Below are 20,954 nucleotides of genomic sequence, written 5' to 3' on the forward strand. Positions count from 1 at the left end.
GGCAGAGCTCATCTGGGGGAGTCAGAGCTCACCTGGGCTGGCAGAGCTCACCTGGGGAATCAGGGCCAGGAGCTTGGGCTGGCAGAGCTCACCTGGGCTGGCAGAGCTCACCTGGGGGAGTCAGAGCTCACCTGGGCTGGCAGAGCTCACCTGGGGAATCAGAGCCAGGGGCCTGGGCTGGCAGAGCTCACCTGGGGGAGTCAGAGCCAGGGGCCTGGGCTGGCAGAGCTCACCTGGGCTGGCAGAGCTCACCTGGGGAATCAGGGCCAGGAGCTTGGGCTGGCAGAGCTCACCTGGGCTGGCAGAACCAGGGGCCTGGGCTGGCAGAGCTCACCTGGGGGAGTCAGAGCTCACCTGGGCTGGCAGAGCTCACCTGGAGCACAGCACACCTGGGGAATCAGAGCCAGGGGCTCCCAGGGCCAGCAGCCTCCGGTCCACATCCCAGCCTGAGGCTTTTCTGGGCTTTTCTTTTTCTGGGCTGTCACAGGCAGGGCCTTTCTCTTCAGGATGTCTCATTTTCATCGGTGCTTCTTTTCTTCATCGTCCTAATAAAGGTTGTCACTCAGCAGAGATCACAGGACGCACTGCAGGGCTAGGGAGGTGTTCCATGCTGTGTTTCCAGGTAAATGAAGCAGCTCCTCGTGCTCCTTTCCCCATGGTACAAGGGCCAAGTTCCCCTTGGCCTGAGGATCCCCGGTTCCAGTGCAGCTGGTGATTGCTGGAGGTGCTCAGCACTTCTGAGTATGGAGCAAAAATGCTGAAAAAACAGAGCAGGAGCACAGGGAATGCAACAGCAGCAGCCCAAGGGCAAAGGAAGGACGTGCAGAGAGGAGCCTGGAGCAGACCAGGGCCCAGAGGTGTAGGGGGATACAGTGTGGGTAAATGAAGATGGCATAGAGTGGAATCTTATCCCCCAAGGAGTTGCAGCTGGACCAATTACTAAAGATCAGGAGCAGGCCAGACCTTAACAGACCATACCTGTAGCCAATAAGAGCAAGGGGTGTAGAAGAGTGGATTGGGGGACCTGGAGTCGGATGCTGACAGCTGCAAGGAGCAGGAGCAGTCCTTAGTGTTAGTGAGGAGCAAGTCCTTAACAGTGCTGAGAGGAGCTGCCTGTGAGGTGTGGAGCTCTGCTGATATGAAATCCTCGCACTGTGATGGTAATAGAACATTTGATATAAAAAACAACACAGAGGAGACGCTGGGAGCTGTCATTTGTGCTCTTCTCTGACTGTTCCAGTTGTCCTGCACTGGAGACCCAGAGCAGGACCCCGTGCACCTACAGAGCTGCTGCTGCTGGAGGGGCAGAAATGCCCGTGGAGCAAATCCCCCTGAGACAGGAGAGGGATACCAGAACCCTGTTCAATCTGCACCCTTGTCAGGCAGGGCACTGGGCCGGGGCCTCAGCGTCAGGGGCTGCAGGATTTACACAAATGAAGGGAGAGGCAGGCGAGGAGCGCCGGCAGCACCAACCTGATTACAGAGTCATTTATTTCCTGGTCGTTAATAATTTGTGCAATAAAAGATTGCGTGCCTTTCTGAGTTAGTAGGAGTTATTGGCATGAATTTCCCTCCACGCTGGTGTGAGGCTGTGCTTGGAACATAAATTATTAGTTTCTTATCGCGCTCCTCCTCATTTTTCATGCTGCCACAGCCGGATCGCCGGCAGCCAGCCCCTCAGCCTCGCTCTTATTTCATGCTGCACGGCAAGGATGGCTTTTCCATCTTTAATTACACTGCTCCCTCCTGCTCTCCTCCCTGCCAGGGTCCCCAGCTGGGCTGGGCCGTGCCTCCTGTGTGGTTTGCCAGCGAGGTTTTGGGTGAAAACCTCGTTTTTGAGGCAGTGACAGCCCCAGCAGCCTGCCAGCTCCTGTCACTGAGCTGCTGGAAGCAAATCGCATGTGTGGAGCTCAGCACGAGGAGGCTGGAGCTCAGAGCATCCTGGGGAGAGGAGGAGGGAAGCCCTGGCAGGCAGACAGGCCCTGCACAGGGTGGCTGCTGCTCCAGTGGAAGATTGAGAAGTTTGAGGCCTGGCTGTGGATGCTTGGGAAGCAGAGGCTGGGAACAGGGCTGAGCAGGAAGGTTGCTGGCAGCACAAAGAGCCAGAGATCAGGAGGAAACGGAGCCACCAGGTTCTAACCCAGATCAGCTGAGAAGGGGACCCAAAATCACCACATTTGGAACAAAGGTCCCAAAATGACACCAAATTTATTGTGACTCCTTGGGGTAGGCAAATGTCTATCCTTGGAGAGGAAAATACTGAAAAGAGAAAGGAAAACAAACTTAACTGAAATCTTAGGCTTTCATCAGGCCCCCAGATGAAACATTTGATGCATTGGAGGACAGTCCCCAAGTGCTCCAACAAACACATCTTCACTCTTCCTGCGATCCAACAGCTCCAAGATATTTATCGCTGCTTTTTCCACTTCCCAGGAGAACTCCCTTTATCACAACCTATTCCACATTTGTTTTGCTGCCATCAACACCTGCCAGGGCCGTGCTTTCTGCAGAACAAGCTGGAGCTGTGCCACGGGCAGGATGTGTCAAACAGGGTCTGCACCACTGCCCGTGGGTGATCCCCACCTGGGGACAATTCCACGCCCTCCCAATCCCTCCATCCCATTCCTTACATTTGATATTTGACTCCAGGGTTTCCAGAAGGGGAACTGTTCCCCCCATGCCTAAACACCTTCAGGATGCCCTTCCTGCAGCCCCTTGGGGTAAAGGCTCTCTTTTAATCTCTGTGCTGACTACACACAGAAAACAGGGGGAAAATAACTAAATAAAATAAAAAATCCATGCTACGGAGGCAGAACATCTCCAGGTGTGTCTCTGGCAGGGTGTGGGAATCCACGAGGAGACAAAACAATGCGGCATTGTACTTCCCGCGTAGGCTGTGCATCAGGGGGGCTTTGCGAGTAATCCGATTATCTCCTCTCCGGAATCAAAGCAGCGAGGGAAGAGGTTTTCCCCTAATCCTAGCGCCATCTCTGGGAACGCTCCACCGTGCAGAATTACTTTCACAGTGGGGACGGGAATTAGGGGAGAATTTTCTGCTGCCCGGCATCGGCGGCTCGGGGGGCTCCCCCCGGCTCCCCCCGCCGGGGCGGCATCCCGGAGGCAGGACAGAGTCCCGGAGCCATCCCGGGGCCATCCCGGAGGCAGGGCAGAGTCCCGGGGCCAGGGCAGAGTCCCGGGGCCAGGGCAGAGTCCCGGAGCCAGGGCAGCATCTCGGGTCCATCCCAGAGCCACCCGGGTCCATCCCGGGACCATCCCGGAGCCCGGGCAGCATCCGGGGTCACTCCGGAGCCATCCCGGGACCATTCCAGAGCCCTCCCGGAGCCCTCCCGGCCCCATCCCTGAGCCCTCCCGGGCCCATCCCGGCCCCATCCCGGGCCCATCCCGGCGGGATGCGGGGCGGGCGGGCAGCCTCGGCCCCGGGGCTGGGCCGGGGGCCGGCCCGGGCTGGCGCCGCTCGGTCCCCCCGGGCGCTGCCGCCGCCGCCGCCGCGGTCGGAGCGCAGCGGAGCCGCCGCCACGGCTCAATTAACGCGGCGGCCCCGGCGCTGCCTCCCCCGGGCGCTGCGGGCACCGCCCGCCCCGCTCCGCTCCGCTCCGATCCGATCCGATCCGATCCGATCCCATCCGATCCGATCCCATCCGATCCGATCCCATCCGATCCCATCCGATCCCATCCGATCCGATCCGATCCCATCCGATCCCATCCCATCCGCTCCGATCCGATCCGATCCGATCCGATCCGATCCGATCCGATCCGATCCGATCCGATCCCCGAGGGGCCCGGGGGGCTGCGAGGGGAACACAGCCCTGCCGAGAACCGAGGGGAACGCAGCCCTGAGAGGGGGACACAGCCCTGAGAGGGGAACACAGCCCTGAGAGGGGAACGCAGCCCTGAGAGGGGAACACAGCCCTGAGAGGGGAACGCAGCCCTGAGAGGGGAACGCAGCCCCGAGAGGGGAACGCAGCCCCGAGAGGGGAACACAGCCCTGAGAGGGGAACGCAGCCCTGAGAGGGGGACACAGCCCTGAGAGGGGAACGCAGCCCTGAGAGGGGGACACAGCCCTGAGAGGGGGACACAGCCCCGAGAGGGGGACACAGCCGGCACCGGGCGGGACACGGGGACACCGGCACCAGGCAGAGCTCGCGGGGACCGAACCCAGCCCCGGGGAAAGTGTTCCAGGCTGGAGAACCGGACAAAGCCTGCAAGAAACGAACCCAGCCCGAGACCATCCCGGGCTCAGACATGGGCAGAGCCCGCGGGGACCGAAGCTGCCCTGAAACCATCCCGGGCTCAGACACGGGCAGAGCCCACGGGGACCGAAGCTGCCCTGAGTGAGACCGGCCCGGGCAGAGCCCGCAGGGACCGAGCCCAGCCCGAGCCCATCCCGGGGTGGACGCGGGCAGAGCCCTCGGGAACTGACCCCGAGCAGGAAAGCTCTCCAGGAAAGGTGGAGGTAACTTTACCTGGGCACATCCTCGAGTCAGGACCTGCTGGCCAGGGACGGGATGCCAAAACAGGTGAATAAAAGGAGACCATGAGATAAGGGTGGAGAATTTCAGTCCCAGCAAGCAGAAGGGAGCAGGACTAAGCTAACCCTGGGGCTGATTTGGAAAAGGTCTCTGTAGCTCTTTGAGGTCAAAAAAGGCTCTTGAGGAACACACACGCCTTGAGGCACAGTGGGGCTGGTTCCTGTCACCAGGAGAGGATTGTGTGTCCTGTCCTCAGGGACGGCACAGGCCACAGAATTTTGGAGGGGGAGCAGTAAATGAGGTTCTAGCTATAAAAATTAATCTGATGTTTTTCCATCGCTCTGAAAATACAGCTCAAAAACCAAAACAGAGACAGATCTGCTGCAAGGATTTTCCTTCCTGATCTGTCACTGCTCCCGCAGTGTCAGGAGTCCTCGTCATTCCTGTTTTTCTGGTCTAGTAAGAGCTATGTCATTGCATCTCTGGCCTGACCTACAGTTCCCTGCAGACTTCATAATTACAGCCTTCTTCAAAACAGACATCACTTACCATGCCAGGAATTGTCACAGTGTGGAGAAGTAGATCAAAATCCATTAGGGAACAAGAGGTGGCCAGATTAATTTCCACCTGAAATTTCAATTAAGCTTTTCAGGGTAGAATTAGCGTGTAAGCCAAGCCTAGACATGATGACTCTGGGGTTTGAATTTTAGAATTGGTCTGCTAGGGAGAAATAGGAGTTTTCTCTCGAGCCTGTGGCACTGCTGCCGGCAGCCGAGCGGGGCCATGCACGGCCCTGAATATTTCAGAGGCTGAAAGCCACAAGTATGTGGAGGTTCTCCTCGTGTTAATGTGGCTGATGGGTTTAAAAGCCCAAGATCCCCCTGGAAACAAGGCAGAGCAGATCCTCGGGCCCTGCTGCTTCAGCTGGAGCCCCAGTGCTCTCTGGGCAGGCACTGAACTGTCCCTGAGGTAATTCCAGTGCACGTGGAGCTGGTGATGTCTGGGTCCCTGAAGGGTCCAGGAGGGTGTGCAGGGGCTCAGGGGTGGATCTGTGCATTGCTGGAGCATCCAGGAGGGTGTGCAGGGCTCAGGGGTGGATCTGTGCATTGCTGGGCCCTTCTCAACCCTTTCTGCTCATGGCTTTGGAGACATTTCCTGCAGAGGGGCCAGGGCTCGCCTGGTGCTGCTTTCCCTGCCCGGCTTTGGGGAAGGACCAGAGGCGCTCCAGGCATTGCTGCAGCCCCAGGCAGCCCCAGCAGGGCCTGTGCTGCTGCACAGGGTCCAAACCAGCCCTCAAGGGCTCCTGCCTGCTGCAAAGGCTTGGCTGGCCCTGGATTTCTGTTCTTGCTGAAGCACCATGGCCCTGGATTTCTGTTCTTGCTGAAGCACCAGAGCTGGCAGTCACTGGAGGACAGTCACACAAAGTGGAGGAGTTTCTCATCCTGAATGGACACAAAAGAAAGAAGCTTTGTAGACTTTGGTAATTTATTTTTTTTTTCATAACTTACGGTAGAATTGTGAGTTTTAACCCCCAAAGCACAAGGGGGATATTTTGAATCCTATTTTTTTTTTTTTAATTTGGCAGAATTAGTCCCCAACTTCTGCAGGGCACATTTTCCCAACGTCTCCTCCCAGCCCATCAGTGTGTGTGTACAAAATGACATCAGTGCATATTCAGTGTGCACACAGACCCACACAAACTTTGTGTATTTGTGTGTCTGTGCCTTTCACACACTCTCAGTCCCAGGGGCAGCCTTGGGGGTCCCCAGAGGACGCTTTCCTTGCATTTGTGTTGTGTCACCCTCATTCCTGAGCTCTCACAGGCACTCCCCTCTCCCTGGCTCTCCTCAGCCCTGGATCTATTTCCTTTTATTATCCTGGCAGGAGCTGAGCTTCATTAGGGAAGTGGAGTCTCTACCAAGGATGGGGAATGGCAACAACAAAAGGATGCAGCAATATAAAGTTATGTCAAAAAACCTTTACAAGAAAAACGGCTGACATTAGAAACAAGGGCCATTAAAAATTCAGCAGGGTTGGGAGGGGGGGCCAGGACTGGGGAGAGAGAAACAAATAAATACCCAGGCTCTAAACTAATAAATCCTTTTATTTGGGAAATGCATCAAACCCTGCATGCTATTAGAACTGGTTTTATTTCTATTACTGTTAATAACAATGATAAATACATTTTTTTCTGGGGTCTCGGTGTGGGCTATCAGCATTTTAAATACACATTTAACCAGAGAGGCAATCTTCCCCCGGTGCTGCTTCTGCTGCTGAGGTTCAGTGCTTGGGAAGCCGTTTCCTCCTGCCCAGAATGGAACTGCCCTGCTCAGCCAGCAGATAATTCTGGATGGGCCCTTGACCAGTAGCCCAAATTTGGTCAGTTCAGTGTAACTGAATACTGTAAGTTACACCAGCCCTGCTGCTTGGCTAATCAGAGATCCTGGAATCTCGTGAGCCCTGAGCTCTTCCAGGCAGGCTCTGGTGGAGAAGCTGTTGACCCAAACACACAAAACCCCCAAATGTGGCTGATCTGCAGGCAGGGATGAATCAATTGGTGTGGGGAGCTGAGCAGGCCAGCTCTCCCTGGGAGGAGGAGGAGGAGGATGTGGAACTTGGATTCCTGTGCTCTCCAAGCACTGGGGACTGACTTCAGCTGCTCTTTGTGTCCAGCCCTGAAGATCTCAAGCCAGGATTCATTTCCCTCCCTTGCTGCACATGGACACACACAGGGGGAGCCTGGGGTGCTGATCCAGGGCTGCAATCAGCAGAATTGGGCATTAGACCTTGCCCTCCATGCCTGCCTCCTCGGAGGGCTGCAGAGGCTGGCAGGAGCAGGGTCCCTGTCCCATCACTGGGACAGGCAGGACAGGGGGGGCTCATTTGCAGCTTGGCAGAGGGGAAGCTTTGAGTGCAGGCAGCCCAGGGGCTGGGGGGTTTCAATGCTCTGTGATTGCTCCTGGCACCCCCTGAGCACTGAAACCCCTGCACAGGGCAGGAAGGGGTGCAGGAACAGGAACAGGAACAGGAACAGGCACCTCTGCTGCCTCTGTTTGCACAGCTCTGTGTGTGTGTGTGTGTGTGTGTGCAGGGCTCTCACACAATTCTCCCCTTAATATTATTCATCCTTATTACGTATCATTATTCTTTATTATGATTTATATGCCGTGCCATGGCTTTATGATGATTTATACCCCCATCCCCAGAAGAGCTTATGGAAGGCATCACACAGCAAGAAGACAGCAGCCCTGGTCAGGGGAAGAAACATGGCTTTGTCCCCCAGCTGCAGCTCCAAGGCTCCTCCTCAGCCATTAGGAACCTCATTCCTGGGCTCCCACAAAAGGATTTGGGTGTAGCTGTACCAAGGCTTCAAGTCAAGCTTTTATCTAAACTCGTGGTCTCCAGTTCCTCTGCTGCTGTCCTTCCTTCTCCTGCTCCTTGCAGGTCTTCATTTTCATCTTGCCTATTAAAAGATTATTTTAATGATTGCCCTTGAAGCAATCTTTGTTGTGTTTGGGGAGGAACTTCCTTGGCTGCTTTAGGGCAGCTTCACCCAGTGCCACTCTGAGAATCAGTCACAGCTGAGGGACATTTGCAAGGCTCAAAACAAGAGTGGGAGCTTTCCACCTGGGTCCTGGTGTGTAAATAACAGTGATCAAGTGCAAAATGCTTTCTGAGTTGCCAGAAACGTTTCAGTGTTTGCCTGGAGGAACCTCAGCCTGTAAGTGACAGGTTTTGAGCCAAAAGGTCCTGTTTGGGTAACAGGGTAACTCAGCTGGAAGAAGGAGCTTGCTCTGAAGGTAAGGGCAGAATATTTAAAGAAATGTAAAGGAGGCAGAATATTTAAAGAAATGTAAAGGAGGCTGAAGCTCCTTCCCCCCAGATTCCATCCTCTGCCAGAGTCATGCTCCCCTCAGCCTCCTCCTCTCTCTCCCCATCCACTGCTGTGCTTTGAGGACTTTCCCTGGAGGCACAGGGGCAGAGGCAGAGCTGCCAGGAACCAGGGATTTCCCAGAGCTGCTCATGGCAGGGAGGCTCAGGGTTTGTGAGCTATGGCAAAGCCATGACAACCATGAAAACAGCCCCACCCCAGGCTCCAGTCCCTCGTGGGCATGGTGGTGGACACAGCCAGGGACAATCTGCACTGGGGAAAGGGGCTGAGACCCTTCCTGGGGCTGGGAATGCAGCAGTGAGGGGGGAGAGGTGTGGCTGAGGCCAGGGCAGCTCAGTTTTCGTGGGCTGGGCAGTGTGAGGAGGCCCCAGGCCCCTGTGCTGGGTGTTCAGCCCTGGCCGTGCAGCCAGAGGGGCTCATGGAGCCAAACCCTTCCAAGGCAGCCCCTTCCCCTGGGGCAGAGCAAAGGAGACAAACTCTGGGCTTCGGTTTCTGTGCTGAGGTTGGGGTTTTTGATCTGGCATCCAGCTTGGATGCCAGGAGTTTCTAAAGCTGGCCCGGGTGGATCTGATCCTGCTGGAAACCTTGGCACAGCTCACGTGGAATCCAGCGAGGCAAAGGAAGAGCAGAGCAGCTGGGTGGGACAGGGGCTGCTCCTGCTCCTTGCACAGCCTGGGACAGCCTGGCCCTGGGTGGAAGAGAAATGCAAATGATAAATTATGTTCAGGAGTTGATCAAGCACACACGGGTGCTGCCTGTCTGTGTGTGTGAGTAAGTGTCAGAATTAGGGAGCAGCAAGTATTTAATCACAATAAACAGCCACATTGTCTTCCCTTTCCCGAGGAGCTGCTCGAGCATCCAGCTATTTTATTTATTTATTAAATATCACTGGAGATGGTTCAGCAGCAGGGGAGTGCTGCTCTGTCTCCCAAACGACGGCTGCCATCAGGCTGGAGAAATCAGTCATTTCTGGCAAGGAAAAAACCCCTCTTTGGTGGGTTAATGATGCAGGCTAAATCCTGACAGTGGCCAGTGGTCTGAGCACTTGAGACATGACCTGAGGGAATCGTAGATTCTGGGGGGGCTGTTGCTGCTGCTCCTCTGTAATGGGATTGCTGCTTTATAATGGCTTCAACTTCTTCTCCTTTCCCCCCTTTATCATTATTGACCAAGGAGCACCAGTAAGGCTGGAGAATAAATAGTTCCCTGATGGTTAACAACGGGCCCTCCACCGATTGGAATTCAAGCTGTGCTCCCTGTTATATTCTTTATAATCACACTTTATTGCATGGGGCGGAAAATAAAGCATCTCTCTCTCCATCCCCCCCTTTCCCTCCTCGCCACCCCTGGGAAATTGGGTGCTGCCTTCTCCTGGGGCAGGTGAGGAGGCTCCGGGGCTGAGCACCCACCAGGCGATGGGGGGACAGCAGGAATGTCCCCATTCCCAATAGGGACAGCACCGTTCCCAATAGGGACAGCACTGTTCCCTGCAGGAATGTCCCCATTCCCAATAGGGACAGCACTGTTCCGTGCAGGAATGTCCCCATTCCCAATAGGGACAGCACCATTCCCAATAGGGACAGCACTGTTCCCTGCAGGAATGTCCCCATTCCCAATAGGGACAGCACTGTTCCGTGCAGGAATGTCCCCATTCCCAATAGGGACAGCACCGTTCCCAGCAGGAATGTCCCCGTTCCCAATAGGGACAGCACCATTCCCAACAGGAATGTCCCCGTTCCCAATAGGGACAGCACTGTTCCCAACAGGAATGTCCCCGTTCCCAACAGGAATATCCCCATTCCCAATAGGGACAGCACCGTTCCCAATAGGGACAGCACCATTCCCAACAGGAATATCCCCATTCCCAATAGGGACAGCACCGTTCCCAATAGGGACAGCACCATTCCCAACAGGAATGTCCCCATTCCCAATAGGGACAGCACCGTTCCCAACAGGAATGTCCCCATTCCCAATAGGGACAGCACTGTTCCCTGCAGGAATATCCCCATTCCCAGCTGGAACAGCACCATTCCCAACAGGAACATCCCCGTTCCCAGCAGGGACAGCGGGAACATTCCCAACAGGAACAACCCCATTTCCAACAGGAATATCCCCTTTCCCAGCAAGAACAGCACCATTCCCCGCAGGGACATGCCCATTCCCGGCAGGAACAGAACCATTTCTAGCAGGAATGTCCCCATTCCCAACAGGAACATCCCTGTTCCCAATAGGGACAGCAGGAACATTCCCAACAGGAATATCCCCTTTCCCAGCTAAACCAGCACCGTTCCCAACGGGAACAGCACCATTCTCCGCAGGGACATCCCCGTTCCTGGCAGGAACAGAACCATTTCTAGCAGGAATGTCCCCATTCCAAACAGGAACATCCCCATTCCCAACAGGAACATCCCCGTTCCCAATAGGGACAGCAGGAACATTCCCAACAGGAATATCCCCATTCCCAGCAAGAACAGCACCATTCCCAGCAGGGACATCCCCGTTCCCGGCAGGAACAGAACCATTTCTAGCAGGAATGTCCCCGTTCCCGGCAGGAACAGAACCATTTCTAGCAGGAACAGAACCATTTCTAGCAGGAATGTCCCCATTCCCAGCAGGAACAGAACCATTTCTAGCAGGAATGTCCCCGTTCCCAGCAGGAACATCCCCATCCGTCCCCGCCGCTGTGCGGGACGGTCCCGCCCGCTCCCCGCGCCCCAGCCCGGCGGAGGCGAGGCAGGATCCCGCTCTGTGTGTCTGTCTGTCCATGTCTGTCTGTCTGTGTGTGCTGCATCCCCATCCCCTCCCGGATCCCCATCGCGGCCCCGCCCGGCCCCGCGGCCGCCCCCGCTGCCGCCACCCCCGGCGGCGCGGCCGGACGGGCCCGGCTGGCTCCGCCGCCCCCCGCCTGGGGCCGGCCCGGGGCTGGCTCCAGGCTCCCGGGGGCGGGAGGTGATGATTTTCCAGTGGGTATTTGTCAGGTCAGAGTCTGCGCCGCCCGCCGGGCTCCGCGCCGCGCTCCCCGGGTTATTTATTACCTCTCTCCCCGGCGGCAGCGCTGCGGCTCCGGGGCCGCTGCCAGCAACCCGCGGCGGCTCCGGGGACCGGCCGGGGGGTTCCCGAGCAGCGACGGGCGGGCAGCGCCGCTCCGAGCCTGGCAGGGCCGCTCCGAGCCCGGCCGAGCCGTTCCGAGCCGTTCCGAGCCCGGCCGAGCCGTTCCGAGCCGTTCCGAGCCGCTCCGAGCCCGGCCGTGCCCCGTCCCTGTCCCCGCTCGGCACCGGCCCGTGGCGCTCTCGCTGTCCCGGAGCATTCCCGGGGCATTCCCGGAGCGTTCCCGGCCCGTGGCGCTCTCGCTGTCCCGGGGCACTCCCGGAGCATTCCCGGGGCATTCCCGGCCCGTGGCGCTCTCGCTGTCCCGGGGCACTCCCGGAGCATTCCCGGCCCCTGGTTCCCCCCCTGTCCCGGGACATTCCCGGAGCATTCCCGGCCCCCGGTTCCGTTCCCCCCTGTCCCGGGACATTCCCGGAGCATTCCCGGCCCCTGGTTCCCCCCCGTCCCGGAGCATTCCCGGAGCATTCCCGACCCCCGGTTCCCCCCTGTCCCGGAGCATTCCCGGAGCATTCCCGACCCCCGGTTCCCCCCTGTCCCGGGGCACTCCCGGAGCATTCCCGGCCCCTGGTTCCCCCCCGTCCCGGAGCATTCCCGGAGCATTCCCGACCCCCGGTTCCCCCCTGTCCCGGAGCATTCCCGGAGCATTCCCGGGCCCCGGTTCCCCCCTGTCCCGGGGCATTCCCGGAGCATTCACGGGACATTCCCGGAGCATTCCCGACCCCCGGTTCCCCCCTGTCCCGGGGCATTCCCGGAGCGCTCCCGGCGCCGCTCAGAACGGGACAGGCAGCAGGGAAAGGCTTTTCTGCAGGCTGATGTTGAAAAGCTCTGAGTTAGGGCAAGGGGAGTTTGGTGCCTCCGTGCCCGTGGTTTGGGTCGGTGCTGCTGCAGGCAGAGTTCCAGCAGAGCATCCCAGGGGCTCGCTGGGCTGGGACTCCCGGCTCCCCAAATGCACTCTGCCAGCCCAGTTAATCACCAGAAATGTGGGTTTGCAGGCTCGCAGGGAGGGCGGCCGGGCCAGGCTGGCAGAGCCTGCGCTCCCTGGGTTTCCAGCTCTGGGAGCTGGGCTGCAGAGCAGGGGCTGGAGCTCGCTCTGGCTCCTGCTCATACCCCAGATCAGATGGTAAAAGTGAGGCCCTGCTTTGCCTGGGACAGCTCTGGGGGCTCTGCTTGCCTGCTTGGGCTCTGGGGTCAGAGCTGTGGCATCCTGCCTGCCAGGCCTGATGAAAAACGACTCAAAATCCACAGGGCAGCACTGTTACACGATTTACATTTGTGGCATTTCTGTTGAGTCACCGTATGCAAAGTTGGATTTTTAGATAAAACTGGATGCAGTCCCCAGGCTGACCTTATCTGCTGTCACAGGCTGTGTTGTGTTCCTAGGATACCTCTAATCCAAGGATTTCCCAGTGCTTTCCAGACGTTCATTAACATTTCAGCCTCATTGCAGCCCGCCTGATTCCTCGCATGCAAATTCCTTGTGAGCCCCATCAGTGTGGTTCCCCTGGCAGTAGCCAGTGTGTCCTCCCCTGGATTTTGTCCCTGGGACTGCGGCACGAGCCTGCTCCAGGTGTTGGGACAGGGACATCAGGGTAAGGCCTGATTTGTTGGCTGGAAATTCCCCCATTTTTGGGGGAAATGCTTCTGTTTGTGATGGGGATTCCAGGCTGAGGTTTCCCTTCTGCACCTTCTGGCCTGGTCTGTCCCTTGGATGGAGGAGAGTTCCTGGGAAAGCACAGACAACCCTGCTCCTCTGAGACAGCTCCAGGGTCCCCACAGGTGACAGAGAGCCCACCCCATTTCCTCTGCAAGGACAAGGAACTCATAATTCAGCCTCGCTCCTGACAGCTGAGCCCCGTGATCAGTAAGGTGCCTTTCAGACCTGACACTCCTGTGCTGCTTGCAGGGCATTACCCAGGTGAAAAAGAGGGGGAACACCTCTCCCATCCTGACCAGAGCTCCTGGGACACAAGGGAAAGCAGGCAGCAATGGAAACGTTACTTTGCTGTTGTTTAGCTGGATATTGTTTATTATTTGTTTCTGTCTTGGTGTCCCCTGATTGTTGCCATGCCCAGGCTCCCCAGGGCTCCTGAACTCTTGTCTCTCTCCCTCCTGTCCCCACTCCCAGGCAGTGAAACCAAGTCCCAAAATACTCAGGGGTGACTCTGGGGCTGGGGCAGGGCAGAGGAGGGGACCTGGAGCTGGGAATTGCTAAGGAGGGAAAGGTGCTCATTGGCACTCAGGGCTGCTAATTACCACTGCTAATTACCAATCACCCCCCACTCTGCTCATCCTCGGGAGGGCAGGGAGCTCTCCCTTTGATCCTCCATCTGTAATTGGATGGGGGCTGCAGAGGTTGCTGCTGGGGGTTTGGGAGCTGAGGGAAGGAGGAGTCCTGGATCCAGGGGCAATCCCAGAGGCGTTTCCCGTGCTCTGCTGAAGGAAGGCTTGGGACCCCACTCACCTCCCAGTCCCTGCTGAGGCATTGCTGAGATTCATTCCTGGTTTCTCTTGAATGGCCTCTTCTTTGTCACCTACATCCTTACAGTTTCCCTTTGCTTGTGTGCAAACACAGATCTCTCCCAGCAAACACAGCACACTGGTGCTGCTCTGGATCTGGTTAATCCAGACTGGGACTCGATTTCCATTTTCACTCAGCCAGAGCTGATCCAGTCCTTGGGGTTCTGACAGAAGTACTGGATGGGTTGGAGCACCGGGCATTCCTGCAGTCAAACACAGAGAATTCCCTGGTGAGTTGTGCTGGGGCTGCTCTCCCAGGTATCAGCAGGAGGCAGGGGGAGAATCCTGTGCTCAATAATTCATGGATCCATAAAGATTTTATATTTTTTTTTGAGCAAGCAATAATTCTTTGGAAATTAAGGCTAATTAAAAGCAATCCCATCCTTACAAATGCAGTTACTTGCTTAGGACAATTTTATATCTGCTTCCTGTGCTGCTCCCATGTGCACCCTAATCAGTGTTTTGCTGTAAATTGTGAGTACAGACCATAGCAGAGAGACAGACTCCTGAAAAACTGGGCTGTAATAGGCTTGAGGGTCTCCTGGATATTTACAGTGCTTTAGGCTCTTTTATTTTGGGGTCAGTGCAGCTTTAACCCCTGAGCAGTGGTTTATGGCTGCAGAGAAGTGGCTGCTGCTTGCTGGACTGAAACGGGACAACAGGAACTCCTAAAGGTCTCCTTCCTCTGCTCCTCATCCTCAGGGATTGGCCTCACCTTCATCCCCAGCCTTTCCAGGTAATCAGGCAGGAAATGTGAGCTGGAAATCAGGGGATTGCAGCAGTTTTGGCTAAAGGAGGACGTGTGACAAACAAAACCCTTCCCTCCTGCTGAGGACAAAACAGTGATTTGTGTTTGCCAGAGAGCTTAGATAATAATTTTAGGCATCAGGCATTAAAATGATCTGTAAGCAGCTTGCTCTGACATTTCTGTTACTGCTCACAACTCCCTGGTTTTGCTCGGTGGTTGAGTTATTGAACTTGGGAGAAACAGAGCTCTGCAAATCCCCAGGATGGGCTGGAAACGCCTCAGGAGTTTTACAGAGATGTTTGCTCCCGGGCTGGGGAGTGAAGCACCTGAGTCTGGAGTCCCCAGGTGCTGCTGCAGTCCCACAGTGAAGCAGAACAGGCAGAGGTTGGAATGCCCGACTCCCCACATAGAAAAGATCCCTCTTGGAAGTCTGACAACAAATAAAACTCAGTGGTAAGCAGCTGCAGCAGCAGCTTTTCCCTGCACTGGCTGTGAGGGAGCAGAGAAGTTGCTCCTCTTCTGAGAAACTCAAATCACCACGAGAAGATCCAAATATGCAAATGCCTATTTACATGTTTTTTGAAATTCCCTTTGTTTTGTTTTGGTTGCCCCTTCCTTATCTCTTATCTAAGTTTCTGTTTGATTGAAGCCCTCTGTTGTAGTCATGGCAAGAGGTTTGTGCCCAGCAGACTGTTTTTATTGGATTGCAGGATTTAAAAGAAAATGGAGCCAAACAAGAGGAGCCCTGGTGTGGTCCTGCCCCAGGAGCTCCTCAGTGACGAGCTGTGAGTGAGGGCTGAGTACAAAGTTCTGGAATTGTGTTTGTGGGGATGGTTGTGGTGGGTCTTGTTCCAACATAACGAATGTGCAGAAGGGACCACGGTGCTCCACTTCCACCCCAACAAAAGGCAGCGTTCTGCAGCAGCAGGATTAAAGGGGAAGGGCCCAGCTCTGCATTTGTTATAGCAAAGCCCTTCCCAGTGCCCTCCCTGCCCTGAAGTGCCACCTGTGCCCTCCCTGGCGCTGGGCTGTCAGAACAGCTCTGCTAATGAAGCACTCTGGCCTGGGGCTGCTCCTGCTGCCATCCCCATCCCTGGCAGGACAAAATCCAGGGAATTCTGGCTGCGGCACAGCCCCGGTGTCCCCGAGGCTGGGGACAGCCTGAGGGATGGCTCTGGCTGCCTCACGAGGTGCTGGGCTGGCTCCTTGCTCTCCTCCCTGTCCTTTGGTCGGGAGAGGATTGGGGAGTGGATGGGATCGGTTTGTGGATCTGTTTATGGATCTGTTTGTGGACAGGATCTGTTTGTGGATCTGTTTGTGGATGGGATCTGTTTGTGGATGGGATCTGTTTGTGGATGGGATCTGTTTGTGGATGGGTTTATGGATGGATCCAGGGAGCTCTGGATGGAATCTGTGCTGGATCCCTGCACAAACAGGAGCTCTGGATGGAATCTGTGCTGGATCCCTGCACAAACAGGAGCTCTGGATGGAATCTGTGCTGGATCCTGCAGGGACAGGAGCTCTGGATGGAATCTGTGCTGGATCCCTGCACAAACAGGAGCTCTGGATGGAATCTGTGCTGGATCCTGCACAAACAGGAGCTCTGGGTGGAATCTGTGCTGGATCCCTGCAGGGACAGGAGCTCTGGATGGAATCTGTGCTGGATCCTGCAGGGACAGGAGCTCTGGATGGAATCTGTGCTGGATCCTGCAGGGACAGGAGCTCTGGGTGGAATCTGTGCTGGATCCCTGCAGGACAGGAGCTCTGGATGGAATCTGTGCTGGATCCTGCACAAACAGGAGCTCTGGGTCCCTTTCTGGGCTCAGGTTGCTCATCTGACAGGTAGCTGGGTTTCTCTCTCCTCCCAGCCTCAACCTGTCTTTCCTGTATCTGCAATGAGGGCCTGCATCTGCAATCAGGTTTTAAAACAGCTCAAAGGACCTTTGATGTGAGTTAGAAACTCGGAGGTTTGCTGAAACACATGTAAATAAATCACATCTAGGGAGTTTTCCCTTCTTTTATTGGTTGAATAGTGGAGGAATGTCCAGGATAAGGAATTTGTCCCTGAAACTGGTGATAGGATGTGGAGGAAAATCTTTCTTCCTTAAGTCTAAGAGCTGTGCTTGGAGCATTATCTCCACTTAGAAAGCACTTTCTGGCCCAGGTAACTCCTGGCAGTTGTTGACACATTTGACCTGAGAGAGAACGGTTTTGTTTCACTCCCAGGTGATGCATCCCAGAGGTGGGGAACTGAATGCTGAGGAATGATCACCATTTGCTCTGTTTGCAGCGCTCTGTGAGCAAATCAAGACTCATGCTCTCACTTTGGCTGGAGCCCTGCAAACACACACAGCAAAAAGCCTCAGAGAGAGATTCCTGCCCCAGACTGGGAAACCTGTTCCAGTTTGGGGAGTGTGCAGAGCAAACCTGGCTCCCCTCTCTCCACATGTGCGTGGATTTGCCTGCTGCTCCCTGATCTGCTCTCCAGTGGGGAATCTGTTTACACTAATCCCAAAAGCTCTGCTATTAGAGGCTGGAGCTGAACAGCTCCAGGCTTTGCTGTGAGCTCAAGAGCCAGAGCTCTCCCTGCCCTGCAGGCAGGACCCCTCAGTGACCCCAGTGCTCGGGACAGGGACGGGATCAGTCTCAGCCTGCGCCTCTTGCACCTCCCAAACTTCCCTGAGATCTGCCAGAGCATCTTCCTCGTGTGGGAAAGGCTCCTGGAGGACGGAGGCCACCCCTGTCCTGCTCTCCTGTGACCTCTCCTGGGGCAAACACGGGGCCTTCCCTTGGAGGAGGCTGTGGCCGAGCTGCCCCTGCCCTCTGGAATGGAGGTGGAAGAGTAACAGCCCTGATGGCTGCAAAGGAAAGAAGCTTTGAGAAAAAAATCCCCACTCCTTTAAAAAAGCGCAAGGAAGTCAGGCCCAGGAAGCCAAGTTCCAAAGGAGATGGAGTCAAGGGAAGGCTGGGGAAGAACCCAAAGCTCTCAAGAGCCCAGTGCAGTTGGATGTGCAAGAATGAAGGTTTCTGGGAGCTAAGAGTGAGCCCCTCTCAGCACACAGCCCCTCTGCCCTCCTCCATCCAGGATCCTCTGCCTGCCACAGAAATGTCTGCGTCTCCCACGGCCTCTTCCAAGCATTCTCCTTGGATCATTAGGTGATAATAGAAAGTGATTTTTCCCCTGTCATCTCGAGCAATCAGGAGCATTAAGAATAAGAGCCTAAGCCTGAAAGCCTCAATGAGAGGGTTTGATGGGTCTGTGGATCTGCCTCCTTCATTAGAGCCAGAAGCAAAAACGGATCCCAGAGCTGGAGCTCTTTGAGAATAAAATGGCACAAAACAAGGACTGTGTCAGGTGGCTCAGCAATGACCCTGCCAGCTCTGCCAGGGGCTCAGGTCACACAGCAAAGCCACTTCTCACTGCCTGCAAGGCAAGGTCAATCTGCCCCCAGCCCACCCTGCATGGAGGAGAGTCAGGGGACACGGCCTGGGACAGAGCTGGGAACTTGGTGTGGCTCTGGGAGCTCTGAGGCAGAGCTCACACAGAGCTCCCCCTGTTCTGCCACTGCCAGAGACTTGTGGGCCACATTTCCTGTCCCATGGTTAGGGGGGATAATTTATTTTTGTTCCCATCCTGGGTAGGATTCTTCCTGCCCAGTGGATCCCACTTTGGCATCCACAAGCAGGGAACTCCATCTCGTTGAGGTGACACATCCCTGCAGCAACCACACAGCTTCATTTGGGGCCACCTTGTCCTCTCAGGGCAGTTCCACACAGACCCTGTGCCGTGTCTGCCACGGCTTGTGACAGAAACTAAATTCACCACGTGTGTCCATCCATCCCTCCATGGATCATCCATCCCTTCATCCATCCATCACCCATCCATGGATCCATCCCTCCCTCCATGGATCCATCCATCCCTCCATGGATCATCCATCCCTTCATCCATCCATCATCCATCCATGGATCCATCCCTCCCTCCATGGATTCTCTCTATCCATCCCTCCATCCATCCATCATCCCTCCATGGATCCATCCATCCCTCTCTCCATGGATCCATCCCTCCCTCCATGGATTCATCCATCCCTCGATCTCTCCACCCATCCATCCATCCATCCATCCCTCCACGGATCTATCCACATCCCTCCCTCCCTGCCTCCATCCCGGAGCAGCTCCCATCCTCCGGGCATTGCCAGCCCCGTGCCCGGGGGTGCCGAGGGGTGGCACGGCGGGCTCGGGCCGTGTCCCCGCGGGGCCGGGTCCCCCCCGGTGGCCCCGGGCTGGCGGCAGCCGGCGCTGGCCCCGCCGTCCGTCGCTCACCCCCTCGCCGGCGCGGCGCTTCCCAGCGCCTCCGCTGTTTAAATGGGCCAAGTTAGAGAAGCGGCGGCGGCGGCGGCGGCGGAGGGAAATCTTGTTTGGTCGGAGTCTCCGAACTGTGCGGTGACTTCTGAGCACCGATCAATGCGTGTCTGTCCCGGCTCGGGGGCCCGGCCCGGCCCGGGGGCTGCGGGGAGCGCAGGGCTGGCGGGGATGGCTCTGTAGATGTCCGTGCGGCTGTGCGTGTGTAGCTGTGCTCGTATTTATAGCGATATATTTCTGTGCGTGCGTACACAGAGGGATCAGGAGCGTAACACCGCGTTTCTGAGCGTTTCCTGCGGGAGGAGCGGGGATTCAAACGCGGCTGGCGGGGATCAGAGCGGCTCCGCTGGGAGCGGGGCGAGGCTGCAGGTGAAGGTGGGCGGCCCCGGGGAAAGTTCGCCGCCGCCCGGGTGTCTGGAGCCCCGCGGGCAGAGCCGGCACCGGCCGGGGCTCCGTCCTCCCGCCGGGCGCCGGCGGGGCGGGGAGGGGTCGCGGAGCGGCGGCGGGGGCGCAGCGTTTAATTTTAATTATTGCATATAAATAAATAAACCAGGTGTCAGTTTAAAGGAAGCAGGGGGGCAGGGTGAAAGGAGGGGGCTGGCTGGCTGGCTGGCTGGGCGGCGGGGAACCCTCCAGCCTGGCGAGAAGGTGGGTTGATCTAGGGGAATCAATAAGCTTTTTTTTTTTTTCTTTTTTTTTTTTCCTCCTCCTTAAACCAAAATAATGTCTATGGCAGCAGAGACCTCTCCGAGATGTCAGGTATTAGTCCGGAGGGGCAGATCTGCGAGGCACACGGCAGCTCCCGGGTCTACGGTACATTAGGCTCTCCGTGGGAGAGGGATCCCAGGCATCTCTGCTGGGGAGCCAGCCCAGGAGATTTGTTGGGCTGCTCCGGGGGATACCAGCCACCTCCGGCACCCGAGCGCCAAAGGTGCTCGTGCTGCTGCTGCTGCTGCTGCTGGCGCATTTCAGCCAAACTCCAGCCGGAGCGAGGGCAAGTTGAACCGGAGACATTGGAGCCGCTGTGCTTCGGAGACGCCGGGGCGCACGGGGAGCGCGGCGGCACCATGCCTGCTATCAAGAAGGAGCGACTTGACAGGGAGGAGATGGCCCTGGCAGCTTTTAACCAGCCCATGGAAACCTTACCTGACTACCTCGCGCCTCTGGCCGCCGCTGCCATGCCCGTGGTCGCCCCGCACCCGCCGGCTTACGAGCAGATCTTTGCCCACCGCGCGTACCTGGGCTTCCACGAGCCCCACCACCCGCACCACCCCCACCACCTCCCCGAGGACCTGATGCTGGAGAGGTTTTCCTCCATCCCGGATTTCCAGCCCTTCTTTGACAACGGAGAGCCTTGCATCGAGGTGGAGTGCGGGGAGAACAAGGCGCTGCTCTACATCAATAAGTTGTGCCAAGGCAGCAAAGGACCCTCCATCCGCTACCGGGGAGAGTGGCTCACCCCCAACGAGTTCCAGTTCGTCAGCGGCAGGGAGACGGCCAAGGACTGGAAGCGCAGCATCAGGCACAAAGGTAGAGGCAGCGCCGGGGTCCCCGCTCCTCCTCGCGTCCTCCCTCTCGCCCCCGTGCTCGGGCAGCGCTCTCGGCGAGAACCGAGCCCCCTCCCCGCTCCCCCGGCCCCTCTCTGCCGGACCCCCGCGCCCCGGTACCACCGAACTTTTCCGAGCCGTTTGGGAGCGGTTCCCTTTGGGGTGGGGTCGGGTTTTTGGGAAGGCGGGGGGGATTTGGGGGGCTCCTCTCTGCCGGGGAGAAGTTTGGTGTGGCGCGGGCGGAGATTTGAACAGCGGGCGGGTGGGGGGGTGCGGGCCCCGGGGCTCGGGGT

The 20,954-nt window shown here is 56.9% G+C and overlaps 1 protein-coding gene across 3 annotated transcripts in view; it reads left to right on the forward strand.

Annotated features, from left to right (window-relative positions):
• The first annotated feature begins 19,889 nt into the window (after window positions 1-19,889).
• SAMD11 (sterile alpha motif domain containing 11) overlaps window positions 19,890-20,954 on the forward strand; it is an 80,235-nt gene continuing 79,170 nt past the window's right edge. Inside the window, exon 1 of one of the 3 annotated variants that reach the window (XM_054647928.2) lies at window positions 19,890-20,644. In XM_054647928.2, the coding sequence (XP_054503903.2) occupies window positions 20,182-20,644 (463 nt within the window). In that variant the 5' untranslated portion in view covers window positions 19,890-20,181. The remainder of the gene's footprint in view (window positions 20,645-20,954) is intronic. The other 2 variants (XR_013185090.1, XM_077190126.1) reach the window with 2 other exon arrangements.

The sequence above is a fragment of the Agelaius phoeniceus genome, chromosome 24 (genome assembly GCF_051311805.1).
Source record: "Agelaius phoeniceus isolate bAgePho1 chromosome 24, bAgePho1.hap1, whole genome shotgun sequence".
Classification (NCBI taxonomy): Eukaryota; Metazoa; Chordata; class Aves; order Passeriformes; family Icteridae; genus Agelaius; species Agelaius phoeniceus.